This window comes from Oncorhynchus keta, chromosome 12 (genome assembly GCF_023373465.1).
Source record: "Oncorhynchus keta strain PuntledgeMale-10-30-2019 chromosome 12, Oket_V2, whole genome shotgun sequence".
Taxonomy (NCBI): Eukaryota; Metazoa; Chordata; class Actinopteri; order Salmoniformes; family Salmonidae; genus Oncorhynchus; species Oncorhynchus keta.
The window spans coordinates 34,459,498-34,476,555 of NC_068432.1; the positions used below are offsets into that span (position 1 = coordinate 34,459,498).

Below are 17,058 nucleotides of genomic sequence, written 5' to 3' on the forward strand. Positions count from 1 at the left end.
GCGCCACGACGTCAGACTGACATGAGGAAGAGTAGGCAGTAAAGTGCACGAACGTTAGGACGCGCTGTCCTTGGTGCTGGAATCGTATTACGGCGCGCAGCTTTGACCTTCCTACCACAGTAGCTATCGTCCAAAAAAGTCAAACTGAAGATCACCTGTTGTTCCTCGAGATCAGCTCTTGCACATTTCAAGTAAACACATATATATACATGTATTACCATATACAGCTTTAGCATAAAACTATACATTTATATGGATAGACTATAATATTATTTCTCTATCTCTACGTCCATCTATTCATTTACCATTACGTGCCCTAGTACAATATACAGTGACCATCATGTTCAAGCATCACTAAATAGTAAAAAGAGTCAGTCATCAATGTCAACCTTGAGAGACACGTTTTGTGTTCAATAAGATAATATATAAAGTCTACCGTGAAAGGGGAGGTGGATGGTGTTGTCATCACTAGAAACCGTGGGGAGCTTGGATTGAGAGAACCCAAATGAGACAACAGTGTGCAGAGCAGACTGCTCAAGGATCAACCTACACACGGAGTGTTTCTCCATCAGAATAAAGAGACAGCGGGTCGACCAGGAAATCCATTGACTATTGAAAACCATGACAACTCTTGTTTTTAGTTTAGCTGTTATTTAGTTGTTAGGCTATACATTTTTTTGTTGTCTATTTTTTGCCGCCAAAAAAAACGTGTTAATTTCACTGAGAACCTTACGGATGAAAATCTGTTCAATAAGCTACTGGTTGCAGCTGTTTTTGGCTAATGGTTATTTACAGTTGTATCGACTGGTCTCAAGAAGTGAAGATAAAGGAACAGGAGAGGAACGTGTGAGGAAACGGAAGGCATTAGCCTACCTTGATCTATGATTTAACACAAAAATATGTGCATGCTAGCTAATCCTATCAAACACGAAATAGAAGTCTTTAGTCTCACAATTATGTAATGGCGTGCATTTTAAAGCGGGTGCATACTTTATCTGCGCTCGACTCGGATTTGTAATTCACAAGTTGTTTTTTTATGTATAGTTTTTTCGTATCATTATTTTATTCCCAGATATGCGGAATATAATATGTGGTTTCAAATTGGAGGTTTTGGTGTAACAGAGATATTCGCTATGCTTAGGTGGATCATTATTTGAGACAATAACATAGATATAATTACACCTGATAATAAAGTTTCAGCAGTATATGTAGCACTTATATCCTTTGGTAATTGTATTGCAGAGTTGGCGTGACATATATACACAATAATTTTTGTTGTATAGCCAGCCATTACATGCATGAAGCCAAAGGCAGAGACACCTGCCACTTTGTCGGGGACTACACGTGCTTCGATTCCGCTACTGTTTTCTCTACAGGCTACACCAAAAAACAGAAAATATCAAGTGACATAACCTGAACAGATTTTTGTTCGGCAAAAGTTTTGTTCGGCAAACAGTGAGCTATAGCCTATGAAGATCGCGACACAGGTTTTCCCTCGCAGAAATGCCAGTGCGAATGCCAGTGCGAACCACCAGGTTGATGTACAGGGGAATTTGCACTATTCCAGATATCCTGTCATACCGGACCCCCATTAACCTGCCTGAGGATGAGGTGGAAGGTGAGTCATGATTGTTATATCTACAGATGTAGGATCTTAATTTGATCACGCTGTTGTTGTTGAGAATGTATTTTCCTGCACAGCAGGAAATACAAACCTATAGTGTATTTGAGGCTTAAAAATGAAGTTTGAAATTTCCACTTTGAAATTTCAGACTTGACTTGCACTTGTAAAAAAAATGATCAACCCCTACAAAAATGTCCATTATTGTATCAACAAAACATTTATCAACCCCTAAAAACATGTCCATTAACTATAATAATTTATATTGCTGTTGCTGCTGTAGAAAACTGTCTCAAATTAAAATCTTACATTGTATTTTTTCATGTCTTGCCTAAATCCATTCTGCATGTGGCGGATCGATCCAGCCAGGGTAAGAGAATGACCTTAGACCTGACCATAAAATGAGTCACATAAAATGAGTCAGCAAGTTGGAGAGCGCCTCACAGATACGGGGCTAAATGTTTGACATCAGAATGGTCTTAAGCAAGAGCAGCAACTACAACTTAAATGTACTCACATTTTTGGGCTTGCCGTAATATTCTCTATTTTGGTGATAAAGCCAGAGAAGCCGGTGTTTGAAGGATATATTGGCACGGGTGTTGTTAGGTCCGAGATTAATTTGAAAGCCGGCAAACCGTGGCAATATATCCTCCAAACACCGGCTTCGAGGGAATTATACCTTCCATACAACGGGTTACCAACATATTGAAATAATGATTGACATATTTTCATTAAAAGCTTAATTTTGATGAATTTATTCATACAATTTCATCTTTCCACAAGATATAGTCCCGACACAAATCTAGGGTTGCTAGAGACGCGACACAGTCATTCAGTCTATTTGTTCAGTATCTATGGATGTGACCCAGTCGTTAGTTCTAAATGTTCCATTGCCATACTGGCTGGCAACGTTCTTATCCCTTGCTTGATAGCTAGCCAACTATAATAACAACAAACTAGCCGCATTTGCATTTGTTTAAGCTGTATTCTAGTGACATTTATTTGGATACATCCATAACAATGAGCTAATTTCAAGGCCTACCTTCAAATTCAGTGCCTCTGCTTGACATCATGGGAAAATCAAAAGAAATCAGCCAAGACCTCTGAAAAAAATCTAGACCTCCACAGATCTGGTTCATCATTGGGAGCAATTTCCAAACGCCTGAAAGTATCACATTCATCTGTACAAACAATAGTACGCAAGTATAAACACCATAGGACCACACAGCGTCATACCGCTCAGGAAGAAGATCCTAGAGATGAACGCACTTTGGTGCAAAAAGTGCAAATCAATCCCAGAACAACAGCAAAGGACCTTGTGAAGATGCTGGAGGAAACAGGTACAAAAGTATCTATATCCACAGTAAAACGAGTCCTATATCAACTTAACCTGAAAGGCCGCTCAGCAAGGAAGAAGCCACTGCTCCAAAACTGTCATAAAAAATCCAGACTACGGTTTGCAACTGCACATTTTTTTTCACCTTTATTTAACCAGGTAGGCAAGTTGAGAACAAGTTCTCATTTACAATTGCGACCTGGTCAAGATAAAGCAAAGCAGTTCGACACATACAACACAGAGTTACACATGGAGTAAAACAAACATACAGTCAATAATACAGTAGCAAAATAAGTATATATACAATGTGAGCAAATGAGGTGAGATAAGGGAGGTAAAGGCAAAGAGGCCATGGTGGCTAAGTAAATACAATATAGCAAGTGAAACACTGGAATGGTAGATTTGCAGTGGAAGAATGTGCAAAGTAGAGATATAAATAATGGTGTGCAAAGGAGCAAAATAAATAAATACAGTAGGGGTGGAGGTAGTTGTTTGGGCTAAATTATAGATGGGCTATGTACAGGTGCAGTAATCTGTGAGCTGCTCTGACAGGTGGTGCTTAAAGCTTGTGAGGGAGATACGTTTTTCCAGTTTCAGAGATTTTTGCAGTTCGTTTCAATCATTGGCAGCAGAGAATTGGAAGGAGAGGCGGCTAAAGGAAGAATTGGTTTTGGGGGTGACCAGAGAGATAGACTGTACCTGCTGGAGCACGTGCTACAGGTGGGTGCTGCTATGGTGACCAGCGAGCTGAGATAAGGGTGGACTTTACCTAGCAGGGTCTTGTAGATGACCTGGAGCCAGTGGGTTTGGCGACGAGTATGAAGCGAGGGCCAGCCAACGATAGCGTCCAGGTCGCAGTGGTGGGTAGTATATGGGGCTTTGGTAGTAAAACGGATGGCACTGTGATAGACTGCATCCAATTTATTGAGTAGAGTATTGGAGGCTATTTTGTAAATGACATCGCCGAAGTCGAGGATCGGTAGGATGGTCAGTTTTACGAGGGTATGTTTGGCAGCATGAGTGAAGGAGTGGTGGGGTCGCCTAGTGGTTAGAGTGGTGGACTTGTAACCGCAAGGTTGCAAGTTCAAATCCCCCAGCTGACAAGGTACAAATCTGTCGTTCTGCCCCTGAACAGACAGTTAACCCACTGTTCCTTGGCTGACATTGAAAATAATAATTTGTTCTTAACTGACTTTCCTAGTTAAAAAAAGGAATATTTGTTTGAGAAATAGGAAGCCAATTCTAGATTTAACTTTGGATTGGAGATGTTTGATTTGAGTCTGGAAGGAGAGTTTACAGTCTAACCAGACACCTAGGTATTTGTAGTACATATTCTATGTCAGAACCGTCCAGAGTAGTGATGCTGGACGGGCGGGCAGGTGCAGGAAGCGATTGGTTGAAGAGCATGCATTTAGTTTTACTTGTATTTAAGAGCAGTTGGAGGCCACGGAAGGAGAGATCGTACATTTTGGAGAAATGTCCTCTGGTCTGATGAAACAAAAATAGAACTGTTTGGCCATAGAGAACATCATTATGTTTGGAGGAAAAGGGGGAGGCTTGCAAGCCGAAGAACACCATCCCAACCGTGAAGCACAGGGGTGGCAGCCTCATGTTGTGGGTGTGCTTTGCTGTAGGAGGGATTGGAGCACTTCACAAAATAGATCATCACGAGGAAGAAAATGAAGTGGATATATTGAAGCAACATCTCAAAACATCAGTCAGGAAGTTAAAAATTGGTCACAAATGGGTCTTCCAAATGGACAATGACCCCAAGCATACTTCCAAAGTTGTGGCAAAATGGCTTATGGACAACAAAGTCAGGGTATTGGAGTGGCCATCCGAAAGACCTGACCTCAATCCCATAGAAATTCTGTGGGCAGAACTGAAAAAGCATGTGCGAGCAAGGTGGCATACAAACCTGACTCAGTTACACCAGCTCTGTCAGGAGGTATGGGCCAAAATTCACCCAATTTGTTGTGGGAAGCATGTGGAAGGCTACCGAACCATTTGACCCAAGTTAAACAATTTAAAGGCAATGCTACCAAATACTAACTGAGTGTATGTAAACTTCTGACCCACTGAGAATGTGATGAAATAAATAAAAGCTGAAATAAATAATTCTCTCTACTATTATTTTGACATTTCACATTCTTAAAATAAAGTAGTGATTCTAACTGACCTAAAACATGGAATTGTTACTAGGATTAAATGTTAGGGATTGTGAAAAACTGAGTTTAAATGTATTTGGCTAAGGTGTATGTAAACTTCCGACTTCAACTGTGTATCCGTAGAAATGATGCCAGTTGATTGATGATTTCGACTGGCTGAGAAATGCTGCCTGCCTGTCTGTCTTCTCCCCACTCCCGACACATTCATTATTATGGGACAGCAGGAGATCAAATTTGAATATTGAATCAATGTTGCCAAAGTCTGAGAGACAGACAGCAAGGTTTTTGCAAATCTCTGCTGTTTGAAAACAAAATGTTAGTCTAAAAGAAACGTGAGATAATGTCTAGATGCTCTTTATAGTGGAGCTCAAGTATATAAATTGCCTGGCTGGGCTGATGAGACCGTGAATTGCGTTGAGTGGATTGCACAGAGTAAATAGGAATTTTAACATCATAGATTTAGCCAGTGGCAACTTGTGGAAATGACACCAGCTGGAATGCGGTTTTAATAACCAATCAGTATTCAAGATTAGACCCAACCGTTGTATAACATATGTTCTTGACCCATTAATTTGTACATAAAACAACTTACATGTGCACAACTGTTAAAATTGGGGGATCAAAGTAGTGTAACGTTTCACCACATTGGGTTGCGAGACATCAGTGGGCACCAACGTGTTGTTATTGTTGTTAATATTGATCCTGTTTTGATGGTAGTTCCACCATTAGCAAAATAACTGAAATCCTGATCATTTAAATCCTTCATCCTGCAGCATGTGACAGACAAAGAGAATGGGTGCTAGTATGCATGCAAATCTGAATGTGTGCTATGAATATTATTATTCTAAGGCTTGCAGGCCTGGAAAAGCATGCTGAATATAGCTAGACAATATTTGTTTGAATGTTGCTATAATGTTGCTAGACAATATTTGTTTGAATGTTGCTAGATAATATTTGTTTCACTGTTGCTTTGAGTGTTGCTAGATAATATTTGTTTGAATGTTGCTTGAATGCTCCTAGACAATATTTGTTTGAATGTTGCTATAATGTTGCTAGACAATATTTGTTTGAATGTTGCTAGATAATATTTGTTTCATTGTTGCTTTGAGTGTTGCTAGACAATATTTGTTTGAATATTGCTTGAATGTTGCTAGACAATATTCAGGTCTTTGTACTTCCATTTTTTGTTGTATTCGTTGTCTGATATTTTATTCCTGTATTTAATTATACTTAAATTGACTTCATGCAATCCTGTTTCACAGAAGCCTTGTTGGACCTACATGTCCCAAATCTTAGTTATGTCAAGCAGTTAATGATCTCTCTCTCTCTCTCTCTCTCTCTCTCTCTCTCTCTCTCTCTTGCACTCTCAATATTCCTTCTTTATTAATCCATCTTGCCAAACATGGGTGATTCAGACTGCTTGTGAGTAAAGATGTGTATACAGATATATCTCTCACAGCAATCATTCAATTCACTCCATTATTCTGATTCATATGTATTGAAGCCCCTGCATATTGCTTACTGCAAGCTATTTCCTATATAGGCCACCCAGCATCCACAGACTTTATCTATCTGTTTACTCTAATAACTTTTCTGATTTAATTCAGTAAAGTTATGACTTATCATCAACAGAATAGCTGCGGATCTTACTATTCGGGACCCTTCTTCCTGACAGCTAAAGGTCCCGAAGCTTCTGCACATGTTTGGGATTCTATTTACGCACAGTCTCTGCTCTATTCGTAGAGAACAAGTGACTCTGGCGAATGGCGCTCATTTAATAAAGTTATATCAAAGCTGAATCCATTTCTGCAAGATCACATAATGATAGTATTTTACATAAAATAACAGAATATAATAGCATAGTCTAACATCACTGTAAAACAATAAAACACCACCTCATTTCTTATGAGATTACAGCATGATGGTCAAATTTTTCTCTCATGTAGCCGAAATTCAACAGCCATGCCACTAGGCAAAATATGTGCTTTGAAACAAAACACAGGTAGGCTATGCTACAGTTTATTAACACCATCTGCCCTAAAATTCAGTTACTTTACACAATTCAAAACAACAAAGTAGCCTGCTTCGAAACAACACTATATAACTCAACAAGATCTAAATCCATATCCCCATGAAACTGATTGAGATAAAATGGTTGGTATGCAGATGCTGCATGGACGTCTCACCGGTTAAACCTGAAGAATTATCATTCAGGATTGACAGTGAGAAATGTGAAGGGTGGGTGACCACACAAATGTGTGCGTAAAACGTGATTCGGATCTTCAGCTCCGGAACGGGATACAGGGGAGCGGGACAGAGCGGTTACCTATGGATCGCAAACCACTGCCTATCATTAATGCGTTGGTGCTGCAGGGAGGGGACATATAGAATCAGGAGAAAGAGGATATCACCAAGTGTAACTGTGTAGCAGGATAAATCCAAAAATGTCACCAGAATTTCCTAGGAAATGTAATCAGATTTTCCTGAGAGCATGTACTGTAGCTAAAACAAGCCGATGTGTTCAAAACCTACCCCTACCTAAACGTACAAATTACCTTGACTAACCTGTACCCCTGCGTATTGACTCCGTACCGGTACTCCCTGTATATAGCCTCTTTATTGTTATTTAGTGTGCTACTTTTGGTAAATGTTTTCTTAACTCTTTCTTGAACTGCATTGTTGTTAAGGGCTTGAAAGTAAGCATTTCACTGTTGTATTCGGGGCATGTGACAAATAAAGTTGGATTTGATTTGAATATAATCTGTGTATGTCTGTTTTTTCCAATTTTGAAACACAGAAAACCAAGTACTTAGAATCCAAATAGAAGAAAACTGTTTTTGCCAATGATTTATTTCTTTATACTTCCAGAAAACAACAGTCATTATAATACAATGCATGTCCATTCTGACGTTAGGGGGAGGGTCCTCTAACCCTGAAGTAAAGGAAATGGTGCATTTCGGTCCATTGGTGTGCACTGTGTACATGGTATGGCATTGGAACTCACAATATGTGATGACTGATGATGATGAGCATGACTCCCGGCTGCCAATTAAAAGTGAAAATATGAATGTCATTGACTGTTTTTATGAAGGTTGATGATTGACTGCAGGCGATGGTATGGGGCAGGGAGGAGTGTCTACTACTTGGAAGGACCAGATAACAATGAGAGAAGCTGCATTGTGAAATCTGAAAACAAGTGGTTCATGGAGATTTGAAATTGAACTGAATACATAGGAATTAAAACAATCAACAAAATAATAAGAACCTTAGAGAAGAGTTAAGGATTGATCGGCATTGACACATCACTGTTCTAGTTGACCTTCGTTTGGCTATAGAGGTTGCAAATCATAGAGAACCTATGGGTTTGGGTAATATAGAACCTTGTCTTGCACAGGATATTTGGTCCTGGGTGACGAGATTATAGAACCCAAATATAAATATAGAACCAAATATAAACTTGAGACAATGCTTTGTCTACTACTCCAGGAAGAATGGACTGTGGAGTTGAGTTCATAAGGGATGTTTTCATTTTGAAAAGCCAAATTCTAAAGTTCACATAGGTGCATCTCAGCAGACGGATCATTAAAGAGATCTGGCATTGAGTAAAAATCCCTGCCAGAATATTGCAGCCTTCCTCCTGTCTGAAAGGGCAATTTGGTGGTTCCTGCAATGACAAGATACACATTAATTAGAATAAATGTGTTTTCATAAGTTTCCTGGAAGTTAACAATGGAGATTTTGTTGTAACAAAAAAGAGATGAAAATCAGATCAGTCTTTTATGCTGATAATTAAATCCCTATTTTCTGTTTCTGCTCTTGGTTAGACACCCTGGCCCCAGATCTGGCCAAACTGTCTCGCCCTAAAATTCCATCATCGCTTTGAGCAATTCATTTGCTGTCAAACAGCTGTACATTTTTTGGTCCTGAATATGAAACTGTTGCCTACCCCCAGGTGGTGAGGGTAGGCAACAACATCTCCACCGCGCTGATCCTCAACACTGGGGCCCCACAAAGGTGCGTTCTGAGCCCTCTCCTGTACTCCCTGTTCGCCCACGACTGCGTGGCCACGCACGCCTCCAACTCAATCATCAAGTTTGCGGACGACACAACAGACAACAGTGGTAGGCTTGATTACCAACAACGACGAGACGGCCTACAGGGAGGAGGTGAGGGCCCTCGGAGTGTGGTGTCAGGAAAATAACCTCACACTCAACATCAACAAAACTAAGGAGATGATTGTGGACTTCAGGAAACAGTAGAGGGAACACCCCCCTATCCACATCGATGGAACAGTAGTGGAGAGGGTAGCAAGTTTTAAGTTCCTCGGCATACACATCACAGACAAACTGAATTGGTCCCCTCACACAGACAGCATCGTGAAGAAGGCGCAGCAGCGCCTCTTCAACCTCAGGAGGCTGAAGAAATTCGGCTTGTCACCAAAAGCACTCACAAACTTCTACAGATGCACAATCGAGAGCATCCTGGCGGGCTGTATCACTGCCTGGTACGGCAACTGCTCCGCCTACAACCGTAAGGCTCTCCAGAGGGTAGTGAGGTCTGCACAACGCATCACCGGGGTCAAACTACCTGCCCTCCAGGACACCTACACCACCCGATGTTACAGGAAGGCCATAAAGATCATCAAGGACAACAACCACCCGAGCCACTGCCTGTTCACCCCGCTATCATCCAGAAGGCGAGGTCAGTACAGGTGCATCAAAGCTGGGACCGAGAGACTGAAAAACAGCTTCTATCTCAAGGCCATCAGACTGTTAAACAGCCACCACTAACATTGAGTGGCTGCTGCCAACACACTGACACTGACTCAACTCCAGCCACTTTAATAATGGGAATTGATGGGAAATGATGTAAAATATATCACTAGCCACTTTAAACAATGCTACCTAATATAATGTTACATACCCTACATTATTCATCTCATATGCATACGTATATACTGTACTCTATATCATCTACTGCATCCTTATGTAATACATGTATCACTAGCCACTTTAACTATGCCACTTTGTTTACATACTCATCTCATATGTATATACTGTACTCGATACCATCTACTGTATCTTGCCTATGCTGCTCTGTACCATCACTCATTCATATATCTTTATGTACATATTCTTTATCCCCTTACACTGTGTATAAGACAGTAGTTTTGGAATTGTTAGTTAGATTACTTGTTGGTTATTACTGCATTGTCGGAACTAGAAGCACAAGCATTTCGCTACACTCACATTAACATCTGGTAACCATGTGTATGTGACAAATAAAATTTGATTTGATTTGATTTACACTTTTTTATTCATCACAATTTTCTTTCCCAATTTTGGTCTAAATGTTACTTCAGATGAGTTCCCTACTTTCTCCCCCTTCCACTGGCTTCTTCCATTTTTGCGGTAATGCTGCAATTAGTTGGTTGTAATTTTGAGTAGAGCAGACATTTCCATATATTTTTGTAAGCTGCATGTGTAACATAATTCCACAGTCCTATTTATCAAATCAAATATTATTTCTCACATGCACCGAATACTTTACCTTGAAATGCCTACTTACAAGCCCTTAACCAACAATGCAGTTTTAAGAAAATAGAGTTAAGAAAATATTTACTAAATAAACTAAAGAAAAAAGAAAAGAAATAACATAATAAAATAACAATAATGAGGCTATATACAGGGGGTACCGGTACCGAGTCAATGTACGGGGGTACAGGTTAGGTTAGTACGGGGGTCATTTTTACATCTAGGTAGGGGTAAAATGACTATGCATAGATAATAAACAGCAAGTAGCAGCAGAGTAAAAACAAAGGGAGTGGGGGTGTCAATGCAAATAGTCTGGGTGGCCATTTGATTCATTGTTCAGCAGTTTTATGGCTTGGGGGTAGAAGCTGTTAAGGAGCCTTTTGGACCTAGTCTTGGCGCTCCGGTACCGCTTGCCGTGCTGTAGCAGAAAGAACAGTCTGTGACTGTTTCTTCCTCTCACACCTCTTGACAGTTTAATACTTTCTGTGAAGTACCCATTATTTACTATTTTTACACCTACGGCTGCTATACTTGAACCCATTGTATAAGAGATTCACCAAAATGTAAATATTCCAGGCATTTATATATAAATCTCAATCGTACTTTATCAAAAGTATTTTCAAAGTCCACTATGAATACCAGGCCTGGTTTTCCAGATTTTTCATAGCATTCTATTGTTTCCAATACTTGTCTTATATTATATCCAATGTACTGTATCATCCATGTAAAAAAACCTGTCTGATTAGGATCTCCGACAATACTTTTTAAATTTTATGCGCTATGCACTTTTCTATAATTTTTTGCATCACAACACTGAAGTGTAAGGGGACTCCGATTTTTAAAAATTTAAAACTTGGGTCCTGTTTCAGTAATAATGAAATCAGACCTTCTTGTTGAGTATCTGATAATCTACCATTTTTATAGGAGTAGTTAAAAACATGCTAATAACAATCTTCTGAGTACATCAAAAAAGGTTTGGTATACCTCAACTGGTATGCCATCCAGCCCTGGAGTTTCCCCAGACTATAATATATTACACTTGATCTTTCTTGAATAAGTTATTCCATTTCTTTTTGTTTTTCCTCTAATGTATTCTGTGCCTCTATGGTACTGTTTTGGTTAGTATCTATCTGTACTGTTTGTCCCTCTATTTCCTTTCTTAATATGAATGATTTTGACTTAAATTGCTTTTGTTTTAAAAATGAGTATTGAATTGCATGGCCTCTAAAGGCACATTTAAAAGTGTCCCATACAGTAAGGGGATATGTCAGAAAAAGTCAGTTATAAATTCTTCTGTCCTGGTTAAAAACAGGCTGTCATCCAATAGGACTTGATAAAGTTCCCAATATCCTCGCTCACTTGGAAATTCTGTAAGAGAAATGAATATACATTTACATTACATTTAAGTCATTTAGCAGACGCTCTTATCCAGAGCGACTTACAAATTGGTGCATACACCTTATGACATCCAGTGGAACAGCCACTTTACAATAGTGCATCTAAATCTTTTTAGCGGGGGTGAGAAGGATTACTTACCCTATCCTAGGTATTCCTTGAAGAGGTGGGGTTTCAGGTGTCTCCGGAAGGTGGTGATTGACTCCGCTGTCCTGGCGTCGTGAGGGAGTTTGTTCCACCATTGGGGGCCAGAGCAGCGAACAGTTTTGACTGGGCTGAGCGGGAACTGTACTTCCTCAGTGGTAGGGAGGCGAGCAGGCCAGAGGTGGATGAACGCAGTGCCCTTGTTTGGGTGTAGGGCCTGATCAGAGCCTGGAGGTACTGAGGTGCCGTTCCCCTCACAGCTCCGTAGGCAAGCACCATGGTCTTGTAGCGGATGCGAGCTTCAACTGGAAGCCAGTGGAGAGAGCGGAGGAGCGGGGTGACGTGAGAGAACTTGGGAAGGTTGTAGGGGTTTAATGGCACAGGCAGGGAGCCCAGCCAACAGCGAGTTGCAGTAATCAAGACGGGAGATGACAAGTGCCTGGATTAGGACCTGCGCCGCTTCCTGTGTGAGGCAGGGTCGTACTCTGCGGATGTTGTAGAGCATGAACCTACAGGAACGGGACACCGCCTTGATGTTAGTTGAGAACGACAGGGTGTTGTCCAGGATCACGCCAAGGTTCTTAGCGCTCTGGGAGGAGGACACAATGGAGTTGTCAACAGTGATGGCGAGATCATGGAACGGGCAGTCCTTCCCCGGGAGGAAGAGGAGCTCCGTCTTGCTGAGGTTCAGCTTGAGGTGGTGATCCGTCATCCACACTGATATGTCTGCCAGACATGCAGAGATGCGATTCGCCACCTGGTCATCAGAAGGGGGAAAGGAGAAGATTAATTGTGTGTCGTCTGCATAGCAATGATAGGAGAGACCATGTGAGGTTATGACAGAGCCAAGTGACTTGGTGTATAGCGAGAATAAGAGAGGGCCTAGAACAGAGCCCTGGGGGACACCAGTGGTGAGAGCGCGTGGTGAGGAGACAGATTCTCGCCACGCCACCTGGTAGGAGCGACCTGTCAGGTAGGACGCAATCCAAGCGTGGGCCGCGCCGGAGATGCCCAACTCGGAGAGGGTGGAGAGGAGGATCTGATGGTTCACAGTATCGAAGGCAGCCGATAGGTCTAGAAGGATGAGAGCAGAGGAGAGAGAGTTAGCTTTAGCAGTGCGGACTGATTTGGATCAAGAAGGTCATTCTGAGAGAGATAGCGGTAGAGCTGGCCAAGGATGGCACGCTCAAGAGTTTTGGAGAGAAAAGAGAGAAGGGATACTGGTCTGTAGTTGTTGACATCGGAGGGATCGAGTGTAGGTTTTTTCAGAAGGGGTGCAACTCTCGCTCTCTTGAAGACGGAAGGGACGTAGCCAGCGGTCAGGGATGAGTTGATGAGCGAGGTGAGGTAAGGGAGAAGGTCTCCGGAAATGGTCTGGAGAAGAGAGGAGGGGATAGGGTCAAGTGGGCAGGTTGTTGGGCGGCCGGCCGTCACAAGACGCGAGATTTCATCTGGAGAGAGAGGGGAGAAAGAGGTCAGAGCATAGGGTAGGGCAGTGTGAGCAGAACCAGCGGTGTCGTTTGACTTAGCAAACGAGGATCGGATGTCGTCGACCTTCTTTTCAAAATGGTTGACGAAGTCATCTGCAGAGAGGGAGGAGGGGGGGATTCAGGAGGGAGGAGAAGGTGGCAAAGGTGGTCCTTCTGTAGCTCAGTTGGTAGAGCATGGCGCTTGTAACGCCAGGGTTGTGGGTTCGATTCCCGGGACCACCCATATGTAGAATGTATGCACACATGACTGTAAGTCGCTTTGGATAAAAGCGTCTGCTAAATGGCATATTATTATTATTTATTATTATAGCTTCCTAGGGTTAGAGGCAGATGCTTGGAATTTAGAATGGTAGAAAGTGGCTTTAGCAGCAGAGACAGAGGAGGAAAATGTAGAGAGGAGGGAGTGAAAGGATGCCAGGTCCGCAGGGAGGCGAGTTTTCCTCCATTTCCGCTCGGCTGCCCGGAGCCCTGTTCTGTGAGCTCGCAATGAGTCGTCGAGCCACGGAGCGGGAGGGGAGGACCGAGCCGGCCTGGAGGATAGGGGACATAGAGAGTCAAAGGATGCAGAAAGGGAGGAGAGGAGGGTTGAGGAGGCAGAATCAGGAGATAGGTTGGAGAAGGTTTGAGCAGAGGGAAGAGATGATAGGATGGAAGAGGAGAGAGTAGCGGGGGAGAGAGAGCGAAGGTTGGGACGGCGCGATACCATCCGAGTAGGGGCAGCGTGGGAAGTGTTGGATGAGAGCGAGAGGGAAAAGGATACAAGGTAGTGGTCGGAGACTTGGAGGGAGTTGCAATGAGGTTAGTGGAAGAACAGCATCTAGTAAAGATGAGGTCAAGCGTATTGCCTGCCTTGTGAGTAGGGGGAAGGTGAGAGGGTGAGGTCAAAAGAGGAGAGGAGTGGAAAGAAGGAGGCAGAGAGGAATGAGTCAAAGGTAGACGTGGGGAGGTTAAAGTCGCCCAGAACTGTGAGAGGTGAGCCGTCCTCAGGAAAGGAGCTTATCAAGGCATCAAGCTCATTGATGAACTCTCCAAGGGAACCTGGAGGGCGATAAATGATAAGGATGTTAAGCTTGAAAGGGCTGGTAACTGTGACAGCATGGAATTCAAAGGAGGCGATAGACAGATGGGTAAGGGAGAAAGAGAGAAAGACCACTTGGGAGAGATGAGGATCCCGGTGCCACCACCCCGCTGACCAGAAGCTCTCGGGGTGTGCGAGAACACGTGGGCGGACGAGGAGAGAGCAGTAGGAGTAGCCGTGTTATCTGTGGTGATCCATGTTTCCGTCAGTGCCAAGAAGTCGAGGGACTGGAGGGAGGCATAGGCTGAGATGAACTCTGCCTTGTTGGCCGCAGATCGGCAGTTCCAGAGGCTACCGGAGACCTGGAACTCCACGTGGGTCGTACGCGCTGGGACCACCAGATTAGGGTGGCCGCGGCCACGCGGTGTGGAGCGTTTGTATGGTCTGTGCAGAGAGGAGAGAACAGGGATAGACAGACACATAGTTGACAGGCTACAGAAGAGGCTACGCTAATGCAAGGAGATTGGAATGACAAGTGGACTACACGTCTCGAATGTTCAGAAAGTTAAGCTTACGTAGCAAGAATCTTATTGACTAAAATGATTAAAATGATACAGTACTGCTGGAGTAGGCTAGCTGGCAGTAGCTGCGTTGTTGACACTACACTAATCAAGTCGTTCCGTTGAGTGTAATAGTTTCTACAGTGCTACTATTCGGGGGCTAGCTGGCTAGCTAGCAGTGTTGTTTACGTTACGTTGCGTTAAAAGAATGACAATAGCTGGCTAGCTAACCTAGAAAATCGCTCTAGACTACACAATTATCTTTGAAACAAAGACGGCTATGTAGCTAGCTATGTAGCTAGCTACGATCAAACAAATCAAACCGTTGTACTGTAATGAAATGAAATGAAAATGTGATACTACCTGTGACTGCGACCGGGTTGTTGAATTCGATTCAGTAGACGTTGGCTAGCTGTTAGCTGTTAGCTGTTGGCTAGCTAGCAGAGTCTCCTACGTTAAGGACGACAAATAGCTGGCTAGCGACCCTCGGTAAATTAAGATAATCACTCCAAGACTACACACTCTAAACTACACAATTATCTTGGAAACAAAGACAGCTATGTAGCTAGCTAACACTAAACTAATCAAGTCGTTCAGTTGAGTGAATAGCACTACAGTGATGCTAATCTGTGGGCGTTTGCTAGCGTTTGCTAGCTGCTGGGCGAATAGCAGTGAACGCTACGTTAGGGCGACGAAATACGATAATTATGCAATTATCTCTGATACAAGGACGGCTATGTAGCTAGCTAAGAAGAAATTGCTAAGATTAGACAAATCAACCGTTGTACTATAATGAAATGTAATGAAAAAGTTATACTACCAGCGGAGCGAAGTGCGATGCCAAAATATGCCAAATATTTGATGGTCCAACTGCATTCTGTCTCCTGTCAACACTTTTTTATTTTTTTTTTACTTTTGGTGCTAGCGAAAATGACATAAGTATTCAATACTACTAACTTGATTGAGCCTCCACCATTTATATCTCACTAGTTCAGGATATTTAACCCTCCATATATCCACTAGTTCCATTATATCAATGATATTCATGATTTATTTAAGTGCAGAAGGGTGCTAGTTTGTAGTGTGATGAGGTAAAAACCTCTGAAGGATCTCTACACCCTCTGGACGGTTGAGCTAATGTGTGATAATGTGATTAGAATGACGTTGTAAGTAACAAGAACATTTCCCAGAACATAGACATATCTTATATGGGCAGAAAGTTTCAATTCTTGTTCATCTAACTGCACTGTCAAATTTACAGTAGCTATTACAGTGAAAGAATACCAGGCTATTGTTTGAGGAGATGTCACAGTTATGAACTTGTTAATAACATGAAACGTTATTAAATAACCAATTAGGCACATTTGGGCAGTATTGATAAACAATTTTGAACAGAAATACAATGTTTCATTGGATCAGTCTAAAACTTTTCACATACACTGCTGCCATCTACTGGTCAAAATCTAAATTGCGCCTGGGCAGGAATAATACATTCTGGCCATAATTGACAGCATGGCCAATGTTGATTGTTTATCATTTTAAACTTGGAAAAAAGTCCCTTAATCCCAGATTTGGGACCACACAGCCATTGTCACTGATTCCTTCCAAACCACTCGTTGAATTTGGGATTTCCAACTTGTTGTGTCATATTTATGTCCAATGGCCGATGATCACCGCTACGTTTTTCTATAATTTTTCTTCCTTATTTCTCTTCATATGACAAGGATTTAAAAGCATTTGCAAATAGATTGTCAACTTGATTCATGATGATGACTGCTAGCTAAGATTGTGA

The 17,058-nt window shown here is 42.1% G+C and overlaps 1 protein-coding gene across 1 annotated transcript in view; it reads left to right on the top strand.

Moving 5' to 3' along the window:
* Positions 1–529: 529 nt before the first annotated feature.
* LOC118391713 (calcium-binding protein 7-like) overlaps positions 530–17,058 on the top strand; it is a 45,063-nt gene continuing 28,534 nt past the window's right edge. The window contains exon 1 of the mRNA XM_035783215.2: positions 530–1,618. Coding sequence (XP_035639108.1) covers positions 1,504–1,618 — 115 coding nt within the window. The 5' untranslated portion in view covers positions 530–1,503. The remainder of the gene's footprint in view (positions 1,619–17,058) is intronic.